At 39.4% G+C, this 25002-nt stretch overlaps 1 protein-coding gene across 5 annotated transcripts in view; it reads right to left on the bottom strand.

Annotated features, from left to right (window-relative positions):
* ASCC1 (activating signal cointegrator 1 complex subunit 1) overlaps positions 1 to 25002 on the bottom strand; it is a 126441-nt gene that overhangs the window by 39463 nt on the left and 61976 nt on the right. For 4 of the 5 annotated variants that reach the window (XM_053586227.1, XM_053586223.1, XM_053586224.1 and 1 more), the window contains exon 7: positions 20101 to 20220. The exons of the other annotated variant lie outside the window; for it this stretch is intronic. In XM_053586227.1, coding sequence (XP_053442202.1) covers positions 20101 to 20220 — 120 coding nt within the window. The remainder of the gene's footprint in view (positions 1 to 20100; positions 20221 to 25002) is intronic. 5 annotated transcript variants of the gene reach the window in all.

Raw genomic sequence — 25002 nt, 5'->3', positions numbered from 1 at the left:
GGGTTCAAACCCGGCCCCGGGGTATATTCTACCAAACAGTATATTCTACCAAAAAATAGCTGGGCGTTGTGGCGGGTGCCTGTAGTCCCAGCTACTCGGGAGGCTGAGGCAAGAGAATCGCTTAAGCCCAGGAGTTGGAGGTTGCTGTGAGCTGTGTGATGCCATGGCACTCTACCGAGGGCCATAAAGTGAGACTCTGTCTCTACAAAAAAAAAAAAGAAAGGCTGAATTGCGGGCGGCGCCTGTGACTCAAGCAGTAGGGCACCAGCCCCATAAGCAGGGTTGGTGGGTTCAAACCCAGCCCTGGCCAAAAATTGCAAAAAAAGAAAGAAAGGCTGAATTGCCCAAAGTCAGCAGAAGAGAAATCATAATCCAAGTCTCCTGGCAGCGAGTTCTGCTCTGTTACCAATTCACTGTGTGTGGTAGTATCTTATAGCATCTGTACACACTGACATAAAAGTAATGTCTAAGTTATAAAATACGTGTAATGTAATTTCATTTGTGCTCCATGAAGGCTGCCTCTTTGTCTTACTCACTGCTTTAACTCTGCACCTAAATTAATGCATAATCAACACACAGTAAGTGCTCAATAAATAGTAGTTGTATACACATGGATCAATTCATAGAAGGCAAATATTTTGGAATCCTATTAAGAGAACTTAAAGGTACTTAGGCGTAATCACTAAATTTCAGGTTAATGTTATGGATATTATATTTGAGAATAATGTCACTATATTTATAACAGTATATTCTTTTTTTTTTTTTTTTTTGAGACAGAGTCTCACTATGTCGCCCTGGGTAGAGTGCGCCACAGCTCACAGCAACCTCAAACTCTTGAGCTTAAGTGATTCTCTTGCCTCAGCCTCCCCAGTAGCTGGGCCACAATGTCTGACTATTTTTTATTGCAGTTGTCATTGTTGTTTAGCTGGCCCAGGCAGGGGTTCATATGGTGTATGTGGCTGGTGCCATAACCACTGTGCTATAGGTGCCAAGCCTATAACAGTATATTCTTTCAATTCTTATTTCATTGCTTCTTTTCTGTTTATGAATGAGTTACAAAACTTCTCTATGCCTTTGCTTCGTCATAAGAAATTAAAAATATGGGTTTCTATGAAAAGAAAAAGAATGACTTATTCTTAAGCAGCTTTCATTGAGGTAATGCTTTGGGTTTGAAAAGAGAAGCCAGTCACTAATGCATTAAATCTAAGTTCTTAGTTTAAAGGCCTGTAAGTGTTACAAAGCGTAAGCATTTTAAAGCCATCTTTACAGATAAGGAGTTTATTCTGCAAAACGATCACTGACTCCCTAGAAAGTGCAAATTGCAGGCTTTTGTGTGGGCTTTCCCCCCCAGTTTAATTCAGTTCTATCCAATTAATACTTCCTGAGTGCTCACTATATACAAACATACTAATAATTACAAGAATAAAAAACTAAGCAAAGATAGTCTTTGTTATTAATGCATCTACAATCTATTAAGAAAACAAAATTTTTGTTTTTATTTTTATATGAAACTATAAAGTAGACTTGGGTAATAACACAGAAATACAAAGTGCTTTGGGTAATTTAAAAAAGGGGAAGACATAGGCTAGGCACGGTGGCTCATGCCTGTAATCCTAGCAATTTGGGAGGCCAAGGTGGGTGGATTGCTTGAGCTCAGGAGTTTGAGACCAGCCTGAGCAAGTATGAGACTCCACCTCTACTGAAAATAGAAAAACTAGCCAAGTATGGTGGTACAAGCATGTAGTCCCAGCTCTCAGGCAGCTGAAGCAGGAGGATCCACAGAGCCTAGGCAGCTACGATGACACCATCGCACTTTAGCCCTGGCAACAGAGCAAGACTCTGTCTCAACAAAAAAAAAAAAGAGAAAGCAGGCGAGATTATAGCTGGGTTACGACTAGAATAGGCTACAAGGAGAATGGGTTTAGTTGAATGAATAAATGACTTACATACTCCCTGCCCCCAAGTCTACTTGAGAAACAGAAAAAGAAAGGACGGCAAGGGTGGTGCCTGCGGCTCAAAGGAGTGGGGCGCTGGCCCCATATGCCAGAGGTGAGAGGTTCAAACCCAGCCCTGGCCAAAAACTGCAAAAAAAAAAAAAGAAAGAAAGAAAGGACGGCAAGATGAAAGACAGCATTTGGACACAAAGAGGAGAAGAGGAGAAATATGAGGGAAATTTTAGTTGTAAAATTAAACAAAGACACAAAGAATCATCATCAAGGAGTGAAGCAGGCTGGGGCCCAGGGCAAATACAAGGTAGTGGGAGAAGAAGCTGAAATCCTAAATTCTGTTCTACTGGCAGATCTTGAATGCTAGACTGAGGATTATTAATTAATTCAAAGATGATGTAAAATGACAGGAAAAAAATATGTAAAGACCGCGTCTCACTCTGTTGCTCAGGCTGGTCTCGAATTCCTGGCCTCATATGATCCTCCTACCTCGGCTCCCCAACGTGCTAGGATTATAGGCATGAACCACTGTGCCTGGCCAATGGAAGATAACCCTTTCTAATCCAATTTTTTTGGCCACCTGCATACTCTCCAGCTCTTATTTATTTTGGGTGGGAAAGAGGCTGGTACATTACTTGTATTACAGTTTTAAAAGAGAAAAACATAAATACGAACTCACCTGTTGATTTTATTATCTACTCGAGGTTACACAAAATAATTGAAGTGTTTTTGTTTATTTTTGTTTATAATTTTTTTTGAGTGTGGTACTTCTTAAAGCAATCTTCAGAATGCAGTCCAGGCTTCGTCTTGCATGTCAGAGTACAAAATAGTTTCTCTCCTTCCACCTTTCTCATTTCTTCTGCTGAAAACCATGCAATTCTTTGTTGACTTTTTTCATTTTTCATTGTAAAATGCATCTTCCCATTTAGCCTTTCCTCAGTGTCAGAAGATGATGGTCCCTTCTTTGTTGAATTTCTGTTGTTCACAAGCTGAGTGATGAGATTTCTCCTGTAAGAAAGGCGTGTCTGGGCGGCACCTGTGGCTCAAGGAGTAGGGCGCCGGTCCCACATGCCGGAGGTGGCAGGTTCAAACCTAGCCCCGGCCAAAAAAAAAAAAAAAGAAAGGCATGTCTGCGCTTTTTCTCCACTCTCCTTATCTAATGAGTAAAGGATGTAGCTGCTCATAAGTGCAACTTCTACCAGCCAGAAGAATAATTTTTCCCACCATTTGTAGCACCTCCTTGTAGATCTATAACATCCACAGTACTGATCAGCTCTGTCCACTCTTCAAAAAAACTTTGTGTATTCTAAAATAATTGTTGGTTTTTCAAATTGAACAGGCTGAAAAAAAAAAAAAAATGAGCAGCCTGTTTCTTCCTATAACCAGTGATCAACTGTGTTTGAAAGCCAAAGAATGTATTCAGCATTGTCACCAACCACTTGTCATGGAATGAGACACATCATTTTCATATCACACTGATAGGCACATAATTCATATTCCTGAAGTTTCTTCTTTTTCAGATCACTTGGAAAATCCTTTCTAGAAGCCATACCTGTTCCTGTTATAGGAATTTTCATTTTATGCAAATCCCAAGCTCCAACAGCAGAGCAGGCAAAAAAGTGCAACAACAAAATAAAAATGTTGGACATCTTCCAATATTGAAGTGGAACAGGAAAATCATTATGTCAGACAAGGTCCGACACAAAATCAGATTAAACAAAGAAGTCCTACATAGGCTACAGCTTAGCAATGACAGAGAAGCAATATTTTATAATATCTCTGCACACTGACATAAAAGTAATATCTAAGTTGTATTTCATGAGAAAAATGAACTGCAAATGAATATATATGTACTTATTCCACTTGTGTAAAGTTACCACGTATAGACAATGACCCTTAGCAGTATTTGCTCCAGGGAGGGAAACTGGGAGAGTCAGAGCAGGGGGGGAAAGAACCATTAAATTTTCACTTTACCCATCTGTAAGTTTTTCTCTTTATAGGAGAAAAAAATATTAAAAAAAGAAGTTTGGCTGTGAAAGGAAGATGGCAAACTATGTATAGAGATGCTGGACTGCACAGGCATGGAATTTAACTCGGATGCATACATACATGCACACATACACCTCTCTCTTCTTTTCCCGGACTTCTCAAAAGAGTAAATTATATCCACTTATTATTAATGTCCTTTTTCTGCCCTATCACGAGCACAAAATTTAAACCTAAACAGAGCTACATCAAGCCATAATCCTACCACTTACAAACACATATTAATTATTACCAACCCTGACCTGACCAAATATACTAAGTAATACCTAAACAAATTTAACTTGCCTTCTATACCAACATTGTTTAAAAAAAATAATCAGAGCTGGGAGAGGTGGCTCACGTCTGTAATTCTAGTACTCTGAGAGGCCTAGGCAGGTGGATAGCTTGAGCTCACAGGTTCAAGACCAGCCTGAGCAAAGGGTGAGACCCCCATCTCTACGAGGGGTAGAAAAACTGAGGCAAGAGGATCGTTTGAGCCCAAGACTTGGAGGTTGCTGTGAGCTGTGATGCCACGGCACTCTGCCCAAGGCAAAAGCTTGAGACTCTGTCTCCAAAAAAAAAAAAAAATCAGATAAGCTAAAGAAAAAAAATTACTTATTACCTGGAAATAATACTGGAGAGATTTTTAATGTATCCAGACTAATCAACATTTTCTCTTGCTCTTTCTTCCTACTTTTGAGAGGGAAAAGTTAAGTGTATATTTACAAATTGTTTTGTAATCTCCTTTTATTATATAATACTCTATAGTAAACATTTTCCTAAGACACAGTTTTTAGTCAATCCAAAGTGTTAACTTGTCTATAGATGTTCCATAATTCATTACCCACCAATCAAATTTTGATGACTATTTAGACTGTTGTCAGTATTTACGGTTATACATAATATTATAATAGATATCTTCAAATATAAATTATTTGTTCAGGCTCAGTGCCTGTAGCACAATGGTTACGATGCCAGCCACATACACCAAGGGTGGTGGGTTTGAACTCAGCCCAGCTAAACAACAATGACAACTGCAACAACAAAAAAAATAGCCAGGCGTTGTGGTGGGCACCTGTACTCCCAGCTACTTAGGAGGCTGAGGCAAGAGAATAGCTTAAGCCCAAGAGTTTGAGGTTGCTGTGAGCTGTGATGCTACAGCACTCTACCCAGGGCAACAGTTTGAGACCCTATCTCAAAAAAATAAAATAAATAAATAATAAAAATAAAAATAAATTATTTGTTCACATTACTAAGTCCATTGGCTAAATTTCTACATGGAGAACCATCAAATATAAAAAGTAAAAATCTCAGATGGTGCCTGTGGCTCAGTGAGTAGGGCACCAGACCCATATACCGAGGGTGGCAGGTTCAAACCCGGCCCTGGCCAAACTGCAACAAAAAAATAGCTGGGCGTTGTGGTGGGCACCTATAGTGCTAGCTACTCAGGAGGCTGTGGCAAGAGAATTGCCTAAGCCCAAGAGTTGGTGGTTGCTGTGAGCTGTGTGACACCACGGCACTCTACTGAGGGTGATAAAGTGGGACTCTGTCTCTACAAAAAAAAAGTAAAAATCTCTTGGAATAAAGGGCCAACCTGCTTTCGGAATGCTTACACTAATTTATACTTTTACTAGTATCTCATATCACTTATCAAACATCTACTTAGTTTTCTTCTATTTTAAAATTTGTTTTTCTTTTCTATAAATAGATTGATTCTTGAACATACTTAAGCTCCCTAAGGACCATTTTACCCATTTATTAATATCTTTTATGGACAATTTTATGGTGTCCAATATGGTAGCTGGTGCTTTATAAGCAATGAACTATTTTTTTAAATATTTACCTTTGTCCAGCTACTTGTTAACACTTTTACTGATTTCTTACCTGTTTTGCTTTATTTTATTTATTTTTGGGTTGAGTGCTATGGCATCATCATAGCTCAAGGCAACCTCAAACTCTCGGGCTCAAGCAATCCTCATATCTCAGCTTCCCCCAAGTAGCTGGGACTATAGGTGTGGGCCACAACACCCAGCTAATATTTCTATTTTTAATAGAGACAGGGGTCTCACTCTTGCTTAGGCTAGTCTTGAACTCCTGAACTCAAACAATCCACACATCTCGGCCTCTCAGAGTGCTAGGATTATAGGTGTGAGTCACTGCACCCAGTCTCTTACCAATTATAAACCTTCTACAAGGGTGGTGCCTATGGCTCAGTGAGTAGGACACCAGCCCCATATACCGAGGGTGGCAGGTTCAAACCCAGCCCCGGCCAAACTGCAACAAAAATTAGCCAGACGTTGTGGTGGGTACCTGTAGAATCACCTAAGTCCAGGAGTTGGGAGCTTGCTGTGAGCTGTGACACCACAGCAAGGGCGATAAAGTGAGACTGTGTCTCTAAAAACAAACAAACTAAAAAAATAAATAAATAACCTTCTACCAGTATTTTTTAGTAGACTGGTATGTTTTCTTCTCCATCATCTATGACTTATAGCTTAGGTAATACCAGAACTTTCAGAACAAGTTATTAACATGTTAATATTAATGACAAAAAATAATATTAAAGATAATTGTAGGCAACCTTTTCTTCTGATTATAACAATAAGCCTAGTATGTTACCTACTATTCAATATGGCTGTTGATTTAAAATAGGTATCATAATAGGCAATATCTTTCTCTTTTCTGAAATTTTCTAATTTAATAGTGAGTTGAATTTCATCAAAAACTTTTCAGGCATATATTTAGATACTATTTTTTAATTTGACCTATTGAGTAAGCTATTATTAGATTTCCTGGTCCTAATTCATCTTTGCATTCCCAAGATGAATGAGCTTAATCATGATGGATCATGTTTATCTTATTCCTAACTCTCCGCTTTCAGAAAATTGCCAAATCTAGCAGATTTTTCTATTCCTGCATCCATCTCATTGCTATTGCTTTAGTTCAGGCCTTCTTTGCTTCTTAACTAGAATATAGCAATGGCTTTTAAATACCTCCTTCTCCTACTCCTCTCAATTACACATATATTATATAATTGCATAAAATTTAAATAGAATCATTTGGGGAGAACTGACATCTTTATTTATTTTTTTTTTGGCCGGGGCTGGGTTTGAACCCGCTACCAGCGCCCTACCCCTTTGAGCCACAGACGCTGCCCCAGAACTGACATCTTTATAAAACTGCATCTAAGAACAGGTGCGGTGGCTCATGCCTGTAATCCCAGCACTTGGGAGGCCAAGGTGGGTGGATTACCAGAGTTCACAGGTTTGAGACCAGCCTGAGCAAGAGGGAGACCCCATCTCTAAAAATAGCTGGGCATTGTGGCAGGCGGCCATAGTCCCAGCTACTCAGGAAGCTGAGACAGGAGAATCACTTGAGCCCAAGAGTTTGAGGTTACTGTAAGCTGTGACACCACAGCACTCTACAGAGGGTGACAAGTGAAACTCTGTCTGAAAAAAAAAAATCTGCATCTAACATTGAACATAGGTAGTCTCAATTTGTTTATAATTTATAATTTCTGCAAAAATGTCTTACATATGCTTTCTTGTATTTATTTTTAATTACCTCGTAATTCTTATTGCTACTATAAGTGGATCATGTTTTGTTTTAAATCAGTGGTTCTCAAAAAAATAAAAAATCAGTGGTTCTCAACCTGTGGGTCGTGACCCACAGGAACTGTATTAAAGAGTAGCAGCATTAGGAAGGTTGAGAACCACTGTTTTAAATGACCTTCTCTGTTTATTGCTAGTGCACAGAAAAGCAAATGATTTTATCATACTTATTTTATAGCCAGTAGCCTTACTAAACTCTTTTCTTTTTTTCTTAAATGAAGACAGAGTTTCACTGTTGCCTCGGCTGGCCTCAAATTCTTGGGCTTAGTGATTCTCCTGCTTCAGCCTCCTAAGTAGTCAAACTACAGGTGCATGCCACCACATCTTAAACTCTCTTTTCATTTCTAACACCTTGGTAATTATAGGCAACCTTATTTTATCTGTGGTCAAAAAATGTTACCTGGGCTGGATAGAATGGCTCACACCAGTAATCCTTGTACTGTGGGAGGTTAAGGTGGGAGGATCTTTGATCTCAGGAGTTCAAGACTAGCCTGAACAAGAGCAAGACCCTATTTCTATCAGAAAAAGAAAAGAAAAGAAAAAAATGAGTTGTGCCATATGCCTATAGTCCCAACTACTTGGGAGGCTGAGGCAGGAGGATCACTTGAGCCCAGGAGTTTGAAGTTACAGTGACCTATGATGATGGCACTGCACTCTAGCCAAGGCAACAGAGTGAGACTTTGTTGTCCTCCCCCCCAAAAAAACCCTGTCATCTGTAAGATAACAATTCACTGAAATTTATTAAGCCTTACTTTATGATCTAGTATGTAATACAATTTTTTAACTGCTCCATATGCTTGAAAAGAACATGAATTCTCTAATTGCTTGGTATGTAATTGCAGAGATGACTATAAAATGAAGCTTGTTAATTGTTCAAATGTTCTGTATCTTTACTAACTTTATATCTGCTTGATCTACTAATAATTGAGAGATATGTTGCAATCTCCTCCTATGATGATGGATTTCTCAATTTCCTCCTAATAAAAAATTAATTATACAAATTACAATGTATCTTTGAGGATGTTCAATTAGGTTCATACAAGTTAAGAACTGTTACATCTTCCTAGCAAACTGAATCTTTTATCATACAGAATAAGCTTCTCTATTGCTAATAATGCATGTTTTCTTTAAGCTTATCATCGTTAGGCCAATTTTCTTTTCTTCCTTTTTTTTTTTTGAGACAGAGCCTCAAGCTGTTGCCCTGGGTAGAGTGCCATGGTATCACAGCTCCCTCCAACTCCTGGGCTCAAGCGAGTCTCTTGCCTCTGCCTCCCAAGTAGCTGGGACTACAGGAGCCCACCACAATGTCTGGCTACTTTTTGGTTGCATCCATTATTGTTGTTTGGCAGGTCCGGGCTGGATTCGAACCTGCCAGCTCAGGTGTATGTGGCTGGCACCTTAGCTGCTTGAGCCACAGGAGCTGAGCCAGGCCAATTTTCTTTTAATATTTGTATAGTACATCTTATTCCTTGCATGATTTCAACCTCACACAGATGTGTCTCTTACAAAAAGTATATTACTAAAGTTTATGTCTAATCTAATATCTTTCTTTTTTTTTTTTTTTTTTGGTAGAGACAGAGTCTCACTTTATGGCCCTCGGTAGAGTGCCCTGGGCTCACACAGCTCACGGCAACCTCCAACTCCTGGGCTTAAGCGATTCTCTTGCCTCAGCCTCCCGAGTAGCTGGGACTACAGGCGCCCGCCACAATGCCCGGCTATTTTTGGTTGCAGTTTGGCCGGGGCCGGGCCCGAACCCGCCACCCTCGGTATATGGGGCCGGTGCCTTACCGACTGAGCCATAGGCGCCGCCCTCTAATATCTTTCTTAACTAGTGCGTTTATTCCATTAACACATATTATAATTATTATATATTTGGTCTTTCTACCATTTTACTCTTCAATTTCTACTAATTCCACTTTTTATTATATTTCAATCCCTTTTCTGGATTGAATGTGTATTTGTCCCTTCTCTCTGCTTGCTTGGAATTTATACGCTATTCTTTGAATTACTTTTAAAATTTTCTATGTACACTAACCTTAGTAAAGTCTAAGGTTAATCAATATCTTAACATCCTTGCCCTGAAATTTAACAAAAACACCAACCTAGAATGCTTCAACTCTAGAATTCCCCTTAGTCCTGACTTACATGCTCTTAGCATATATTTTAGTTCTATCATTTTTTTCAAATACTCCCTAAATATAATTGTTTTATACAGACCATTTATTTATTGCTTTCTGCATCTTCTGTCATCTCATCCTTCTTGAATCTCATAGTTTCTTAATTCATTTTCCTTTTCCTGAAATATATCCTGTAGGAGTTCCTTTACTGTGAGGCCAGGCACAGTGGCTCACACTTGTAATCCTAATGCTCTGGGAGGCCGAGGAGGGTGGATTGCTTGAGCTCATGAGTTTAAGACCAGTCTGAGCAAAAGCAAGACCCCATCTCTACCACAGATAGAAAACAAACAAACAAAACAAAAAAAAATATGAGGCAAGAGAATCGCTTTACCCCAAGAATCAGAGGTTGCTGTGAGCTATGATGAGACCACAACACCCTACACAGGCAATAGCTTGAGATTCTGTCTCAAAAAAAAAAAAAAAGAAGTTCCTTTACTGTGGATAAATTCTCTCCGTTTCTGTTAATCTATAAAAGTCTTTATTCCACCTTTATTCTTTAAGAATTTTTTTTTTCTGGCTCAGCGCCCGTAGCACAGTGGTTATGGCACAGGCCACATGCACGGAGGCTGGTGGTCTGTACCCGGCCCAAACAACAATGACAACAACAAAAAAAATAGCCGGGCGTTGTGGCAGGTGCCTGTAGTCCCAACTACTTGGGAGGCTGAGGCAAGAGAATCACTTGAGCCCAAGAGTTTGAGGTTGCTGTGAGCTGTGATGCCACAACACTCTACTGAGGGCAACAGTGAGACTCTGTTTTTTTTTTTTTTGAGTACACAATTCCAGGTTGCCAGTTGTTTTCTTTCAACATTTAGAAAATCTTATTCTGCTGTCTTTTGGCTTTTGCTGTTGCTATTGAGAAGTATGCTGTCTTCTCTTTGACTTCAGTGATCTACAGTTTGTTATAATTTATTTAGGTATGGGTTTCTTTTAATTTATTCTGCTTTAATCTTTTCCCTCTTAATCTATTGCTTCTGCCTCAATCCAAGCCCTGCTAATTTCTTCATAAGGACATCTGTATTGCTACTTCTCTTCGTCATGCCCCATCCATACATAGAATTTGCTAGGCTTTTGCTTGCCTTGGGGATTTTGCTCTTGTTCTTTTTCTTTCCTAGAATAAAAGGTGGAGGGAGCCTTCCCCTCACTCTAGCCTACAAACTCCCACTCCTTTAGATCTCAATCATATCAATTCCTTAGACAGGCTTTTCTTGATCTTGCTCTCTCCCAGTCTAAACTGCCATAGTATTTTACAGAGCATCATGTTCCCCTGTTCAATCTTTATGCCCCTTTCTCATTGCTCAATGAGAATACAGAAGCAATTATACATCTATGCTGTTCATTAATGTCTGTAAACTCTACTGGAGCGGTAATCACACTACTCTACATTTGGAGCCTAGTACAGTGCTTGGCACCTAGTGGGCTTTCAATAATCTTTGTTGAATAAACAAATGACCAAATGAAAACCCAACTCATTTTACATAGCACATAACAGGGCTTCTAGATCTGGGTCTGTACCCTATTCCTACCACATACATTCTACTTGAAGATATGCTCTCTTGTGCCTCTGTGACTTTATTCACTTTTCCTAAACTGCTACTCCTTTAGCCTGCAAATTCCTCTTTCGGCAAAGAAACCTCTGTGAAACCTTCCTTTATGAAATTGGCCCACCCGTGGGCAGTGCTGGCCTCCCATTTTTGCAGCCCCAACATCCCCATCACACCCTCACCTTAGTGTACTCTAATGGCTGCCATCTCTCTCCTGTGAAGACAGAGGCCCGAGAATCTACTGCAGCTCACATACTGGGCATTCAAAGAAAGCCCAAGGATGAGGAGATGGGCAATGCCACAAGAGTGGAATAACTACTAGGATTTGAGGAGACAAGAAGGAATGAGGTCACAAGAATAAGGATTAGCCTCATCAAAGTGAACATGGGCCATCTTTCAGAAGAAGAATAAAAATGAGTGAGGTGGAAGAGATGAAAACAAGTAAATTGTGGGGGAAAAGGAGGAAGCTGATGAGGTGATTTTGTATTCTCAGTAAAATGTGAGCAAAGTATTCTTTTGAGAGAACAGCCACAATGCTCAGCACATAAGTCCTAACAACATCTGACTACCAGCTAATGAATAAAAGGTTCCTTAAACAAATTCCTTACCAGTCATGCTTTACCAAACCAAAGATGCATCAGTAAATTTAGCTCCACTATCCCAGCTCTCTGTTTTCAGAGGAAATATCTGATCTAAGTGGTTCCATATTATTAAGTCAGGCACTTCACGTTCAATCATTTTCAGGGAATCAATGATTTAAAATACCATCCATGAAAGCATACAAAAAAGTTAAGCATTTGTATTTTTATTACAACATGTATCTTATCACAACACGTCTCTTTTCACAAAAAGAAACATAAAAGATCGAATGGTCTTTAAAAACATGGCCATGTCTTACATACTTCTCTATCAATTTGCACAGCCTTGCAAAATACCTTGAACAAAGGAGGCATTCAAATTGGTTTTTTTTTTTGTTTTTTTTTTTTGTTTTGAGACAGTCTCACTCTGTCGCCCTCTGTAGAGTGCTGTGGCGTCACAGCTCACAGCAACCTCCAACTCTTGGGCTTAAGCGATTCTCTTGCCTTAGCCTCCCACGTAGCCCGCCACAACACCCACCACATGCCTGGCTATTTTGTATTGCAGTTGCCACTGCTGTTTTAGCTGGCCAGGGCAGGGTTCGAACCTGCCATGTTCGGTATATGGGGCCAGTACCCTACCCAGTGAACACAGGTGCCACCCTCAAATCGGTTTTAAATTAAATGAGAGGTGAATAAGTCTCTTAGATATTATAGATTTAGAATGGGAAATTTATAAATCTTTTTGAAATAACACAAACGTGGCTCTTCTCATGGAGAAAAATGAGCAATAGAAAAGAAAAACTGGAGAAGTAAGAGAGATGGGAATGTTCATAGTTGATTACTCAGTGGATTCACCTTTTAACTTATAAAACCTTGCCAACAGGAAGTGCACAAAATATGTAAGGGCTGGATTTGTGGGAAAATAAAGGATGTGTATTTACCTTCTGAGATCTTATCCTTTCTTTCTTTCTTTTCTTTTTTTTTTTTTTGAGACAGAGTCTCAAGCTGTTGCCCTGTAGAGTGCCGTAGCATCATAGCTCACAGCAACTTCCAACTGTTGGGCTCAAGCAATCCTCCTGCCTCAGTTTTTTTTCTATTTTTAGTAGAGACAGTGTCTCGTTTTTTGCTTAGGGTGGTCTCGAACTCGTGAGCTCAAGGTATCCACCTGTATCCAGAGTGCTAGGATTACAGGAATGAGCCACCACGCCCAGCCAGAGACCTTATCCTTTCATTAGTGTGGGGACAAATTATATCTGAGTACTATCTTCAAAAGACATTGACTTTCTATAGCTCTTATTTTCTTGCAATCTTAAACCTATTATTCTCTTTACATGAAGACCTATAGATCTAAGGGGCTAATCTTGAAAGCAAAAGGTAAATATACTCAATGGATGCACTCAAGGTAATGCTTTTTATCATCCTTTCCCAAGGACGGGAGCCAAGAAGAACAGAATAATCAAACTTGGCATCAGTGCCATATGTATGTTAAGACAGAAGTAAAGCCCTAAATTAGGAAATTCACTGTTGTGTTTAATAAAATATTGTAATCTTGGGCGGCACCTGTGTCTCAGTGAGTAGGGCGCTGGCCCCATATACTGAGGGTGGCAGGTTTGAAGCTGGCCCCAGCCAAACTACAATAACAAGAACAAAATTGTAATCTCATGTAATTTTCCATATGGCTTTATGTTAACTGTTTATCTATGGGCTAGCACAGATCTCAGTTTTACAACAGTGAAGTTTAAATTGCATAATAGTATCTATGTTATACAGATTTTATAAAGATTAAATGGAGATAACATAACCTAAGCACAGTGCCAGACAAGAGTAAGTGCTAAGCAAAAATCAGTTATCATTTTCCTGTAAAACTATGCAATCTAACAACAATAGTGCCAATAATATCACCAACAAAAATTAAATAAATTGCAACTCAGAGAATATGGAAACAAATACAACAGAGGTCAGGCTGAGTGGCCATGATGCCCTCCAAAATTATACAGTTAATCAAGGAAATCAAAACCATGACTTTAATACATTTTAAAAGTGAGTCGGTACAAAAGAAGGAAAAATAGCTCTATCCACAATAGCCCAAATGTCCATCAAATGATGAATGATTCAAGGGAATGTAGTATCTCCACACAACGGACTATTGTTCAGCCACAAAAAGGAAGGAAGTACTGACACAGGACACAGCTGGATAAACCTTGAAAACGTGGTAAGTGAAAAAAAGCCAGACACAAAAGGCCATATATGATTCCATTTATAGGAAATATCCAGAACAGGTACATCCATAAAGATGGAGATTACTGTTTGCCAGAGACTGGGGGCACAGGGGAATGGAGCATAACTGCAGTTAATTGGTACAGGATCTCCTTTTGGGGTGATAAAAATGTTCCAGAACTAGACAGTGATAATTGTTACATAATATATTAACATACTAAATGCCATTGAATTATAAACTTTAAAATGGTGAAAATGATGAATTTCATGTTATATAAATTTTACCATTCTCAAAATGAAGTGGGTCAGAGTTCTCCATTTTACTCTAGGAATAAGAACTGCAGCATCAGAATCGTCTGTCCTATCCAACCCAAGCACGTACACACTGAAGACCTTACTGTGGCATAGGGATTGTGGGCATGGCTTTGCTATCCGTATGTTCCTTACCCAAATCACTTCAGCTCTCCGAACTTCCCTGGCCTATAAAATAGTTATAACAACAGTATCTATCTTCTATTTAAGACTGAATGGAGATAACACAATCTAAGTACAATCCAAGGCAGGAGCGATAGCCAAAAGCTAATTATAATTTCCCTGGAAACTACTCAATCTTAAATGTTAGAAATAAAATATTACTGGGCAGCACCTGTGGCTCAGGTGAGTAGGGCGCCAGCCCTATATACCAAGGGTGGCAGGTTCAAATCCAGTCCCGGCCAAAGCTTGACAAAAAAATAGCCGGGCATTGTGGCAGGCACCTGTAGTCCCAGCTACTTGGAGGCTGTGGCAACAGAATTGCCTAAGCCCAAGAGCTGGAGGTTGCTGAGAGCTGTGACACCAAGGCACTCTACCGAGAGCAATACAGTATGACTCTGTCTCAAAAAAAAAGGAAAGAAAGAAAAGGAAAATATTACTTAGACCAGAGGTTCTCACAGGATGGTCTATGGATCTCTGGAGGTCTCTGATACTTTTTTAGGGGGTCCAAGAGGTCAGAACAATTTTTATAGTAGTCACGAGGCCACACCTGTCATCTCAGCACTTTGGGTGCCTTAGGGGGAAGGATCACTTGAGCCCAGGAATTTGAGGCTGTAGAAAGCCATGATTGTACCACTGCACTCTAGCAAGGGTTAACAGTGTGTGACCCCGTCTCTCAAAAAAATTATATGACATTATTTGCCTTTTTCACTGGAATGACATTTGACATTTGATGGTGCAAAGGCAACTGTAGGTAAAAACTGCTGGCATCTTAGTATGAATTACAGCAATGGCATCAAATGGTATTAAGAACAGTGTATTTTTCACTATACGTGTGCAATTTTTTTTTGAGATTTCTATTTACTTTTTTTATTATTAAATCATAGCTGTGTACATTAATGCAATCATGGGGTACAATGTGCTGGTTTTATATACAATTCACATGTACAATTTTTTTAAAAGTCAGTTTCATTTATCATTGACAAAGCAGTAAAAATGATAAATTTTATTAAATTTCTGCCCTTGAGTGCACATCTTTCTAATATCCTGTGTGGAATGAAATTGCTGGTATATAAAGTACTTGGTTTATATACCTGTACAGATGACTGTCTGACTTGTGAGCTGAACTAGTCATGGTCCATAGAATACCATTTTTGAAGGAACAACCAACAAATTATTCAGACTTGGCTATTTAGCAGACATTTTCTTAAAAAACAACTTCATATAAAACAACTGTCAAAATTTTTTGCTAATAATAAAATTCAAGCTTTCAAGTGAAAATCAGAGTTTTGGGAAACAGGTACGTGTATCTGCCACCATGAGCTTGACAGCTTCCCAATGCTTAAAGATTAAGAAGAAATTGGTAGTGATACTAACATAGTTTAATACTGAAAAAATTAAATCTGTCAACATTTGGAAGATCTGCATACCTTAGTGAACCAGTATTTTCTAAATGACTCATGTTATAACTGTATGAGTTAAAGATCCAACCAAAATGCAAGACAGAGCAATAGATTTTAAGTTAACAGAATACAACAAGTTCACTGGTAAGATTTCAGATACCACACTGCAACTAACCATTAAGAAACTATGACTTGTCAAGTTTTAGAGTAGTATGACATATCCACAATTACCCTGAAAGGCCATTAACGTACTCTTCACTTTTCCAACTATATATCTGTATCATTAGGCTAGATTTTTCTTATATATTAATACTTTAATCAAAATAACATAATACAATAGATTGAATGCAGATATGAGAACTGAGCTATCTTCTATTAAAGAGAGTTACAGCTGGACATGGCAGCTCCTGCCTGTAATCCTAGCACTCTGGGAGGCCGAAGCAGGTAGACTGCTTGACTTCAGGAGTTCGAGACCAGCCTGAGCAAGAGTGAGACCCCACCTCTATTAAAAACAGAAAAAATCAGCCAGGAGTTGCAGTGGGGAACTGTAGTCATAGCTACTTCGGAGAGTAAGGCAAGAGGTACTCCTGAGCCCGAGAGTTGGAGGTTGCTGTGAGTTGTGTGTCATGGCACTCTACTGAGGGCAACATAGTGAGACTCTACCTCGAAAAAAAAATACCAGTCTGCTGAGGCATAATATCAGTTGAAGATCACTGATAACACATTGAATTTTGTCCATATTTGTTGGCTCGTAACTACCATATCCCTATTAACAGTCTTTTTTTTATAACTTTAGGTTACACCTAAGAGCAGGTCTCAGGAAACAATCTCTTTGACCTTCATCCTGCCCTCCTTTCACCTACCATAAAGCAGGACTCTAATCTCCCCTGCCCTTGCTTTTCTGATTGTAGGTCATAAAATTCTCATTCCAAAGAGGGTCCTGCCCTATACCCTGGAGGCTAATTATATTTATTTTTTTGTTGTTGTTCTTTTGTGACAGTGTCTCACCTCATCATCCAGGCACACAGCAACTTCAAACTCCCGGCTTCATCCTCCTGCCTCAGCCTCCTGAGAAGGTAGGACTATAGGTGCATGCCAGCATACCCAGCTCATTTATCTTTTGTGTATAGAGGGACTCAATCGGTTGTCCAGACTGGTCTCAAGCTATCCTCCTACGGTGGCCTCCCAAAGTGCTAGATTTACAAGCATGAGCCACTGCAGCTGGGGCTAATTACATTTCAACACTGTTTTCCATAAAAACCTAAGAGGACTGGGTTCAGAAAGCAGAACATGTGGAGGTTCCTGGAGGGTGGTGTGCGCAGGGAGGGCATGGAATCCCTGCACACTGTCCCCTATGTCTTACCCTCCACATCTCTTCATTTGTATCTTTGTAATATCCTTTATTAGTCAATAAACTTAAGTAACTGTTTCTCTGAGTTCTGTAAGTTGCTCCATCAACTTAACTGAACCCAAAGAGAGACTGATGGAAGCCCCAACTTGAAGCTGGTTGGTCAGCGTGGACATGCTACCGGTGCCTGAAAGGGGAGGTAGTCTTGGGGGCTGAGCTCTCACCTGGTGGGATCTAACACTATCTCCAAGTAGACAGTGTCAGAATTGCATTAGTGGAGACCCAATGGGTGCTCACTGCCGAGATGACTTTTTGCTTGCTGGTGGGGAGAAATTCCCACATATTTTGAGATCACACCAGTCTTCTGTGTCAACTGTCACAGTGTGAGAGCAAACACAGTTTGTACTTTTTCTTTCTTTTTTTTTTTTTTGTAGAGACAGAGTCTCACTGTACCGCCCTCGGGTAGAGTGCCGTGGCGTCACACAGCTCACAGCAACCTCTAACTCTTGGGCTTACGCGATTCTCTTGCCTCAGCCTCCAGAGCAGCTGGGACTACAGGCGCCCGCCACAACGCCCGGCTATTTTTTTGTTGTAGTTTGGCCGGGGCTGGGTTTGAACCCGCCACCCTCGGCATATGGGGCCGGCGCCCTGCTCACTGAGCCACAGGCTCCGCCCCCAGTTTGTACTTTTTCAAAACACCCAAACATTGTACATAGCAGTTCTACAATGTATAAAGGCATTTGGATGGTCATGACTTAGAACACAAAGTAAATGATCCATACCAGATATCAAACTCTAACCTAGAAGAAATGTTTCAGAATGTCCTAGTATAGGATCTCCTGGTAAGTAACAATGTGTCCCTGGTTTTTAAGGTAGGGTCTTTAGTGTGCTCTTTAGGCACATGCCAGGTAGTTAAGAAAAGAAAAATCTGGCACAGAACACACAAAAAAATAGGTCCTATACCATTCCAAAGCAATTTTCCTTCCTTCCCCTCAAAATTCACTTCCAATGAATTGAGGGAAGACATAATTGAGATTATCAGTTCAAATTAAGAGAAACCTAAGGAGAGATCTTGTATGAAATCAAATAGATTTGGAAACTCGGATTTTCCCTATAGGGCTTCTAGTTCAATCTGAGCTCAGTGGCTTATACCTGTAATCTTAGCATTTTAGGAGACTAAGGTAGGAGGATTCCTTGACCTCAGGAGTTCAAGACCACTTTGAGCAAGAGCAAGATCCCAACTCCACTAAAAAGAAAAAAAAAATTAGCCAAGTGTCCAGGCAGGCACCTGTACACCTTAACTACTCAGGAGACTAAGGCAGGAAGATTGCTTGAACTTAGGAGGAGTTGGAGGTTGTGGTAAGCTAAGCTGAGCCCATGGCACTCTAGCCTGAGCAACAGAGTGAGACTCTGTCTCAAAAAAAAAACAAAAAACCAGGGCAGGGTGCAGTGGCTCATACCTGTAATCCAAGGCCAAGGCAGGTGGATCACTTGACCTCAGCAGTTGGAGACCAACCTGAGCAAAAGCGAGGCCCTGTCTCTAAAAAATAACCAGGCATTGTGGCAGGCACCTTTAGTCCCAGCTACTTGGGAGGCTGAGGCAAGAGGATCATTAAGCCCAAGAGTTTGAGGCTGCTGTGAGCTATGATGCCATAGCACTCTACCAGGGGCAAAAAAGTAAGACTCTGTTTAAAAAAAAACTTCCAATTCAAGTTGTTCTTCTCTGCTCACCAAAGGCCTTGAGTGAACTGATAAATGACATTAACATTGGAAGGGCTCTGGATGCCTAAGCCAAGCTCAGAAATAGCCTGGACTGCAGAATCAGTATCTGTAGTAACAACAAAAATTAAAAAGAGATCAGGTATAGTGGCTTATACCTGTAATCCCAGCACTTTGGAAGACTGAAGTGAGAGGACCCCTTGATCCCCGAAGTCCAAGCCTTCAGCCTAAGCAAATGAATAAGACCCTGTCTCTTAAAATAATTAAAATTAAAAAGAGTGAACAGACCAGGAGCAATGGCTCGTGCCTGTAATCCTAGCACTCTGGGAGACTGAGGTAGGAGGATTGCTTGAGCTTAGGAGTTTGAAACCAGACCAAGCAAAGAGAAGCCCTATCTCTATTAAAAATAGAAAAAAATGGCAGGACATGGTAGTGGATTCTTGTAGTCCCAATTACTCAGAAGCTGAGGTAGAATTGCTGAAGCCCAGGAGTTTGAGGTTGCTGTGAGCTAGGCTGGGATCATGGCTCTCTGACCCAGGTAACAGAGTGAGACTCTGTCTCAGAAAAAAAAAGTAAAGATTTGCTAATGTTTTTATAATGTTACTATAAGCAAATACTACTTTAAGCATTTTATAAAGATTAATCTTAATAATCCTATGAAGCTAGTAAAGTTTTCATCTTCATTTTGCCCTGGCATTTACTGAACCTGCATTATATCACATTTGAAATTCCTAACCTAAAATAACAGCCTTTGTGCCTTTTATTCTGGAAAATACAGAGGAAGGGCCGAGTTCCACAAAAACTAGATCATTGTTATCAATACATTATCCAAGTAACTTAATAGTTATCAGATTTAAAGTCTGATATTTTTTTCTTCCACCAAATTCCTCTTTCAAGATATTAGCTTACTTTTTTTTTTTTTTAATGAAGAAAGAATTGGGGCGGGGGAATCAACACACTCTTTACAGTAATAAGATCCCAAAGAAAATGAATCAAAATGAATTGAATTTCCAGGAATTCTTTTAGGCACCTCTTAATTGAAACAAAGACGTATTCCAGAAATATACCTGTTGGAGCCATCTTTCATGTGAACTTTGGCGTAAAGAACGTCCACCATGCCAGGGTCATCATTCATGTACTCTATCCCTGCCATCTCTACTTCAAGGGGCCTGCCTCCAGAAATGTCACTGCAAAGGAAAAAACACTAAGAGTTTTATAATTGTTTAAGCTAAGAGGGCTATTTTATTTTGAAACATAGCTAATATACATAGTCAAATATTACACAAAGTAATTGTATTTTTTTAACATTATCTAACTGTTCTTCTAATTTCAAAATTAGCAAATGTTCAATGCAAAAAAATTAGAAAACACTGGAAAGTATTTCCAATGTCATATCATACTTATCCCAATATCTGTCTCTAATAGAGACAGCCAAGGGATGACAGTTGTGATTCATAAAGCCATTCACTGTGTTGGCCTATCTTTCTTCATTATTTCTAAAAGTTATGAACAGCAATAGCATACTTATATACTGTATAACACACAATGCATACTACCCTGTTTCCCGGAAAATAAGACAGCGTCTTATTTTAAGGTGTGCTCCCAAAGATGCGCTAGGTCTTATTTTCAGGGGATGTCTTATCTTTCCTGTAAGTAGGTCTTATTTTTGAAGGATGTCTTATTTTGGGGGAAATGGGGTATATAACAATATAGGTACATACTGATGTCACATCTTTAAAAGCAACTTGGCAATATTTTTCTTTCTTTTTTTTTTAGACACAGAGTCTCACTTTATCACCTTTGGTAGAGTGCTGTGGCGTCACACCTAACAGCAACCTCCATCTCCTGGGCTTGGGCAATTCTCTTGCCTCAGCCTCCCAAGTAGATGGGACCACAGGCGTCTGCCACAATGCCAGCTATTTTTTGTTGCAGTTTGGCTGGGGCCAGGTTCGAACCTGCCACCCTCAGTATATGGGGCCAGCACCCTACCCACTGAGCCAAAAACTGCAGCCCAACTTGGCAATATTTATAAGAAACCTTTGAGGATAGAAATGCTTTGCCCTAACAGGTCTATTTCTAGGAACCCATCCATGATTGGGTTATGGTAACCAACCATAATTGATATAGAGAAGTTCTTTACAAAAGAATTTCAACCAATAAATGCAGAAGAAACAACAAAATTATTGCAACCCCTGATAAAACAATGAATCTCCAAAATGATCACTAATGACTGCTAAAACAAGCAAAAAGGTGGGGCAAATACAGAGACCTCTCTAAGGCAAGCTCTATAAACAAAGGAACACGGTGACCACCCCTGAACCCTTGGTCAAGTTTAACATCACACAAAAACACAAATAACTGGACAGGACACTATGCCTTCTGATATGACACAGAATATACTCTCCTGTAACCTAATTGTTTGTATCTTCATATTAACCTGAAATTAAAAAGAATATAGTCAAATATAGTCATATAGTCATAATAAGAATAATTTCTGCACAGTTTTAAATGAGGCATTGTTTGGAGTAGCAAAAGATTGGCAACAGACTAAGAGTCCCATAACATAGTGCTGATTGATAAATTGCAAAATTATGAGCAATAAATTTAGTGTACAAATATAAAATCCCTGGAAGGAGAAAAAGAAAATGGTAACAATGGTTGCCTCTGGAGAAGAGAACAGGTGGTTGATGAAGAGCAAGGGTAAGGAAACTCTTCTTTGCATATCCTTTGTACCTTTAAAATTCTGAACCATGTAAATGTACATCCATTAACAAGTTAAAAACTTTAAAAATATACAAAAGGAGCCAAACGCAAACATGTATATAATGAATGATTCCATTAATAAGACAGTAAAAAATAAGCAAGCCTAATCTATAGCAATAAAAATCAGAACAGTGGTTGCTTCTAGGAGAAGTTAATTTTCTGGAAAAGGGCATGAGGGAACTACATGGGATGAAGCAATATCCCATATCTTGATCTGGGTGAGGCCATGAGTGTATACATTTTTCAAAAATCATCGGTTGGTGCTTATGGCTCAAGGAGTAGGGTGCCAGCCCCATATACCAAAGGTGTTGGGTTCAAACCCAGTCCGGCCAAAAAAAAAAAAAAAAACCCAAAAAACAAAAAAAGATCATCAACTACGCCTATAATCTCTGCATTTTACTATAAGCAAATTACATCTCAAAGAAAAAACATACATATATGCACATAAAAAAAGTGTGGGAGTACATACTCCGAAGTGTTAATGGTAATTATCTTTATATGGTAAGATTATAAGTGATATTTTATCTTTATTTATCTGTATCTTTTAGTTTTCCTAAAATTAACCTTTATTGTTTTTACGTTAATTAAATCCTACCATCCTGTTTTCTTCCCAGACCCCTTAAACAGATCTGTACTGAAGCCTTATTGTGCCAGGCTGAAACCCAGCTAAAAATCAGGTCTTCGACTGGGCCTAGTGGATTGCCTGAGCTCACGAGTTGGAGACCAGCCTGAGCCAGAGCAAGACCCTGTCTCTAAAAATAGCTGGGTGTTGTGGGAGGTGCCTGTAGTCCCAGCTACTCAGGAGGCTGAGGCAAGAGAACCCCTTGAGCACAAGAGTTTGAGGTTGCTGTTCACTGTGAAACCACAGCACTTTACTGAGGGTGACATGGTGAGACTCTGTCTCAAAAAAAAATAAAAAATAAAAAAATCAGCTGTGTAGGCCCATGAGGCTAGGCACTCTCTCCGTCTTATACACTCCAGTATCCTCAATACCTGATATGATGCAAAATAAATGTTCAATAAAGCACTGGTAAACATTAAATAGATGTTCTACTATATAAGGGGGAGACTGTTCTGGATAATTGTGAAAACAGTCCATAGTCACATGCCTCTACTGTCACTAAATATTATAAAAATGCGGTACTAGCTCAAAGACAAGAGGATTTTTGGATACATCAAAAGATAATTCTATTTTTACCACTGAGTTTAAGCCACCCCAAAATAAATAAATAAAAACAAAAATTAGAAAGAGAGGATGGGTCCTATGGCTTAATGACCAGGGCACCGGCCCCATATACCAAGGTTGGCGGGTTCGAACCTAACCCTGGCCAAATTACAACAAAAATATAGCCAGGCAGTGTGGCAGGTGCCTGTAGTCCCAGCTACTTGGGAGGCTGAGGTAAGAGTCTCCTAAGCCCAAGAGCTGGAGGTTGCTGTGAGCTGTGACACCATGGCACTCTGCTGAGGGTGACAAAGTGAGACTCTGTCTCTAAAAAAATAAATAAATAAAAATAAAAATCAGCCAGCCATGGTGGCATACACTTGTAGTCCTAACTACTTGGGAGGCTGAGACAGGAGAATCACTTAAGCCCATGAGTTCAAGGCTACAGTGAGCTCTGATTGCTCCACTGCACTCCTGCCTGGGTAACAGAGTTTAAGGCCCTATCTCAAAAAGTAAATAAAAGAAAGACAGATTATAGCCCTGATCATAAGCCTCCCTGCCACCTCTAATAACAAGTGAGACATTTCAAAACATAAGCCAAACTTTGAAATGTTATCTGAGGCCTGTAGCTTCAACCAATAATACAATATATCTCCTTTCCAAATACCAGCCAAAGAATTCAATAATGAAAGACTACCATCAAACTCTATCAAACTGCAATCAAGAAAACTTACTTGGAAAAGTTTTATACTAACCACGCATATCCCAATGTTTTAAAAGCTTTAAATCCTGCATAGTTAGATGACAGAAGCATCATAAATTTCTCACCAAAATGTTTTTACTGGGTTATACTTAATGTTATAGTCTCAATTTCTAGGGGTCAATACAAGAAAGAGCCATGTGGCCAATGATTTTATCTTCTGCAGAATCCCTGTGAAAGACACCTGCTAATCATCATTCTGGGTTTTTTAAGATTTAAATGACAAATTTTTTATTGATTGAGAACCAAAAAGGTTTCTCTTCTGAAAAATTATTATACTGGTTTTTATCAGGTAAGAACTACAATAATTTGGTGTGTTTCTTTTGGAATTTACTTCAATTACGCTAGGATCAGAAAACAGCACCAAATTTTAAGACTCAAACACAATTAACATCTCACCTTGACTTTCAGGTAGAATTTTCTCCCTATTCTATCCTTAGATAGAATGTCTAAGGCTTCTGATGTCTCTGACTTTAGCATTTCTTTTATAAATATATCCTCACCCCAAACTACCTCACATCCCTGGAATGAGCTGGAGTACTAAGAACAAAAAAATAAATGAAGTAATGAAACGGGATCTGAAACCTGCTCTTTGAGTAGTAGATACAAATTCTTTCAACCTATACCTAAAGGTTATTAAGAGGGAGATTAAAGGGCAGGATAGACAGCCAGCCATTTGCCTGATAAATGCTCTTTGTCTTGGTGGCCAAACTGTTCCACCTGGGACACCAATGAGCATACCTTCCAACTGATGACACCCAAGGCAATAATTAGGCATTAACAGTTGTTCCTGGGTATCTTCTCTCTTTCCTTCTCTCCAGTTTCTTGTGTCTTTTAAACTCCTCCTCTGGTCTGACCTCAGGCCTATTGGGAACACTTAGGGACTGGAGCGTGATGCTGGAGCTAAAGAAGAGCTGCACATTCATCTGACTCTGTACTCAGAGCCAGTGCACTGTTTGTGTCCTACATCTCACAAAGAAGAGTCACAAGGGACACAGAGCTTCAGGATTTACTAAACACTGAATAATTCATTCAAAATCTATAGAACTACATGAGCCTTTAGCTGAAAAATTAAAATGAAAATCCTGTTTCTCGTCAGATAGCATCCTTTAAATTAAAAATCTACCCCCCAAATTTACAACAAATATTCAACTACTCATTTCTTTAAAATAGCTGCATAGCACTGCAGTTTTAATCAAATTCCCATATAGCCACATTTTAATATTCCAATTTAAAAAGCCATCGGCTTAAACCACAGCTCACTATATACTGGCCTATTCATTT

The sequence above is a fragment of the Nycticebus coucang genome, chromosome 3 (genome assembly GCF_027406575.1).
Source record: "Nycticebus coucang isolate mNycCou1 chromosome 3, mNycCou1.pri, whole genome shotgun sequence".
NCBI classification, from domain to species: domain Eukaryota; kingdom Metazoa; phylum Chordata; class Mammalia; order Primates; family Lorisidae; genus Nycticebus; species Nycticebus coucang.
This window is presented reverse-complemented; position numbering and strand designations above follow the sequence as displayed.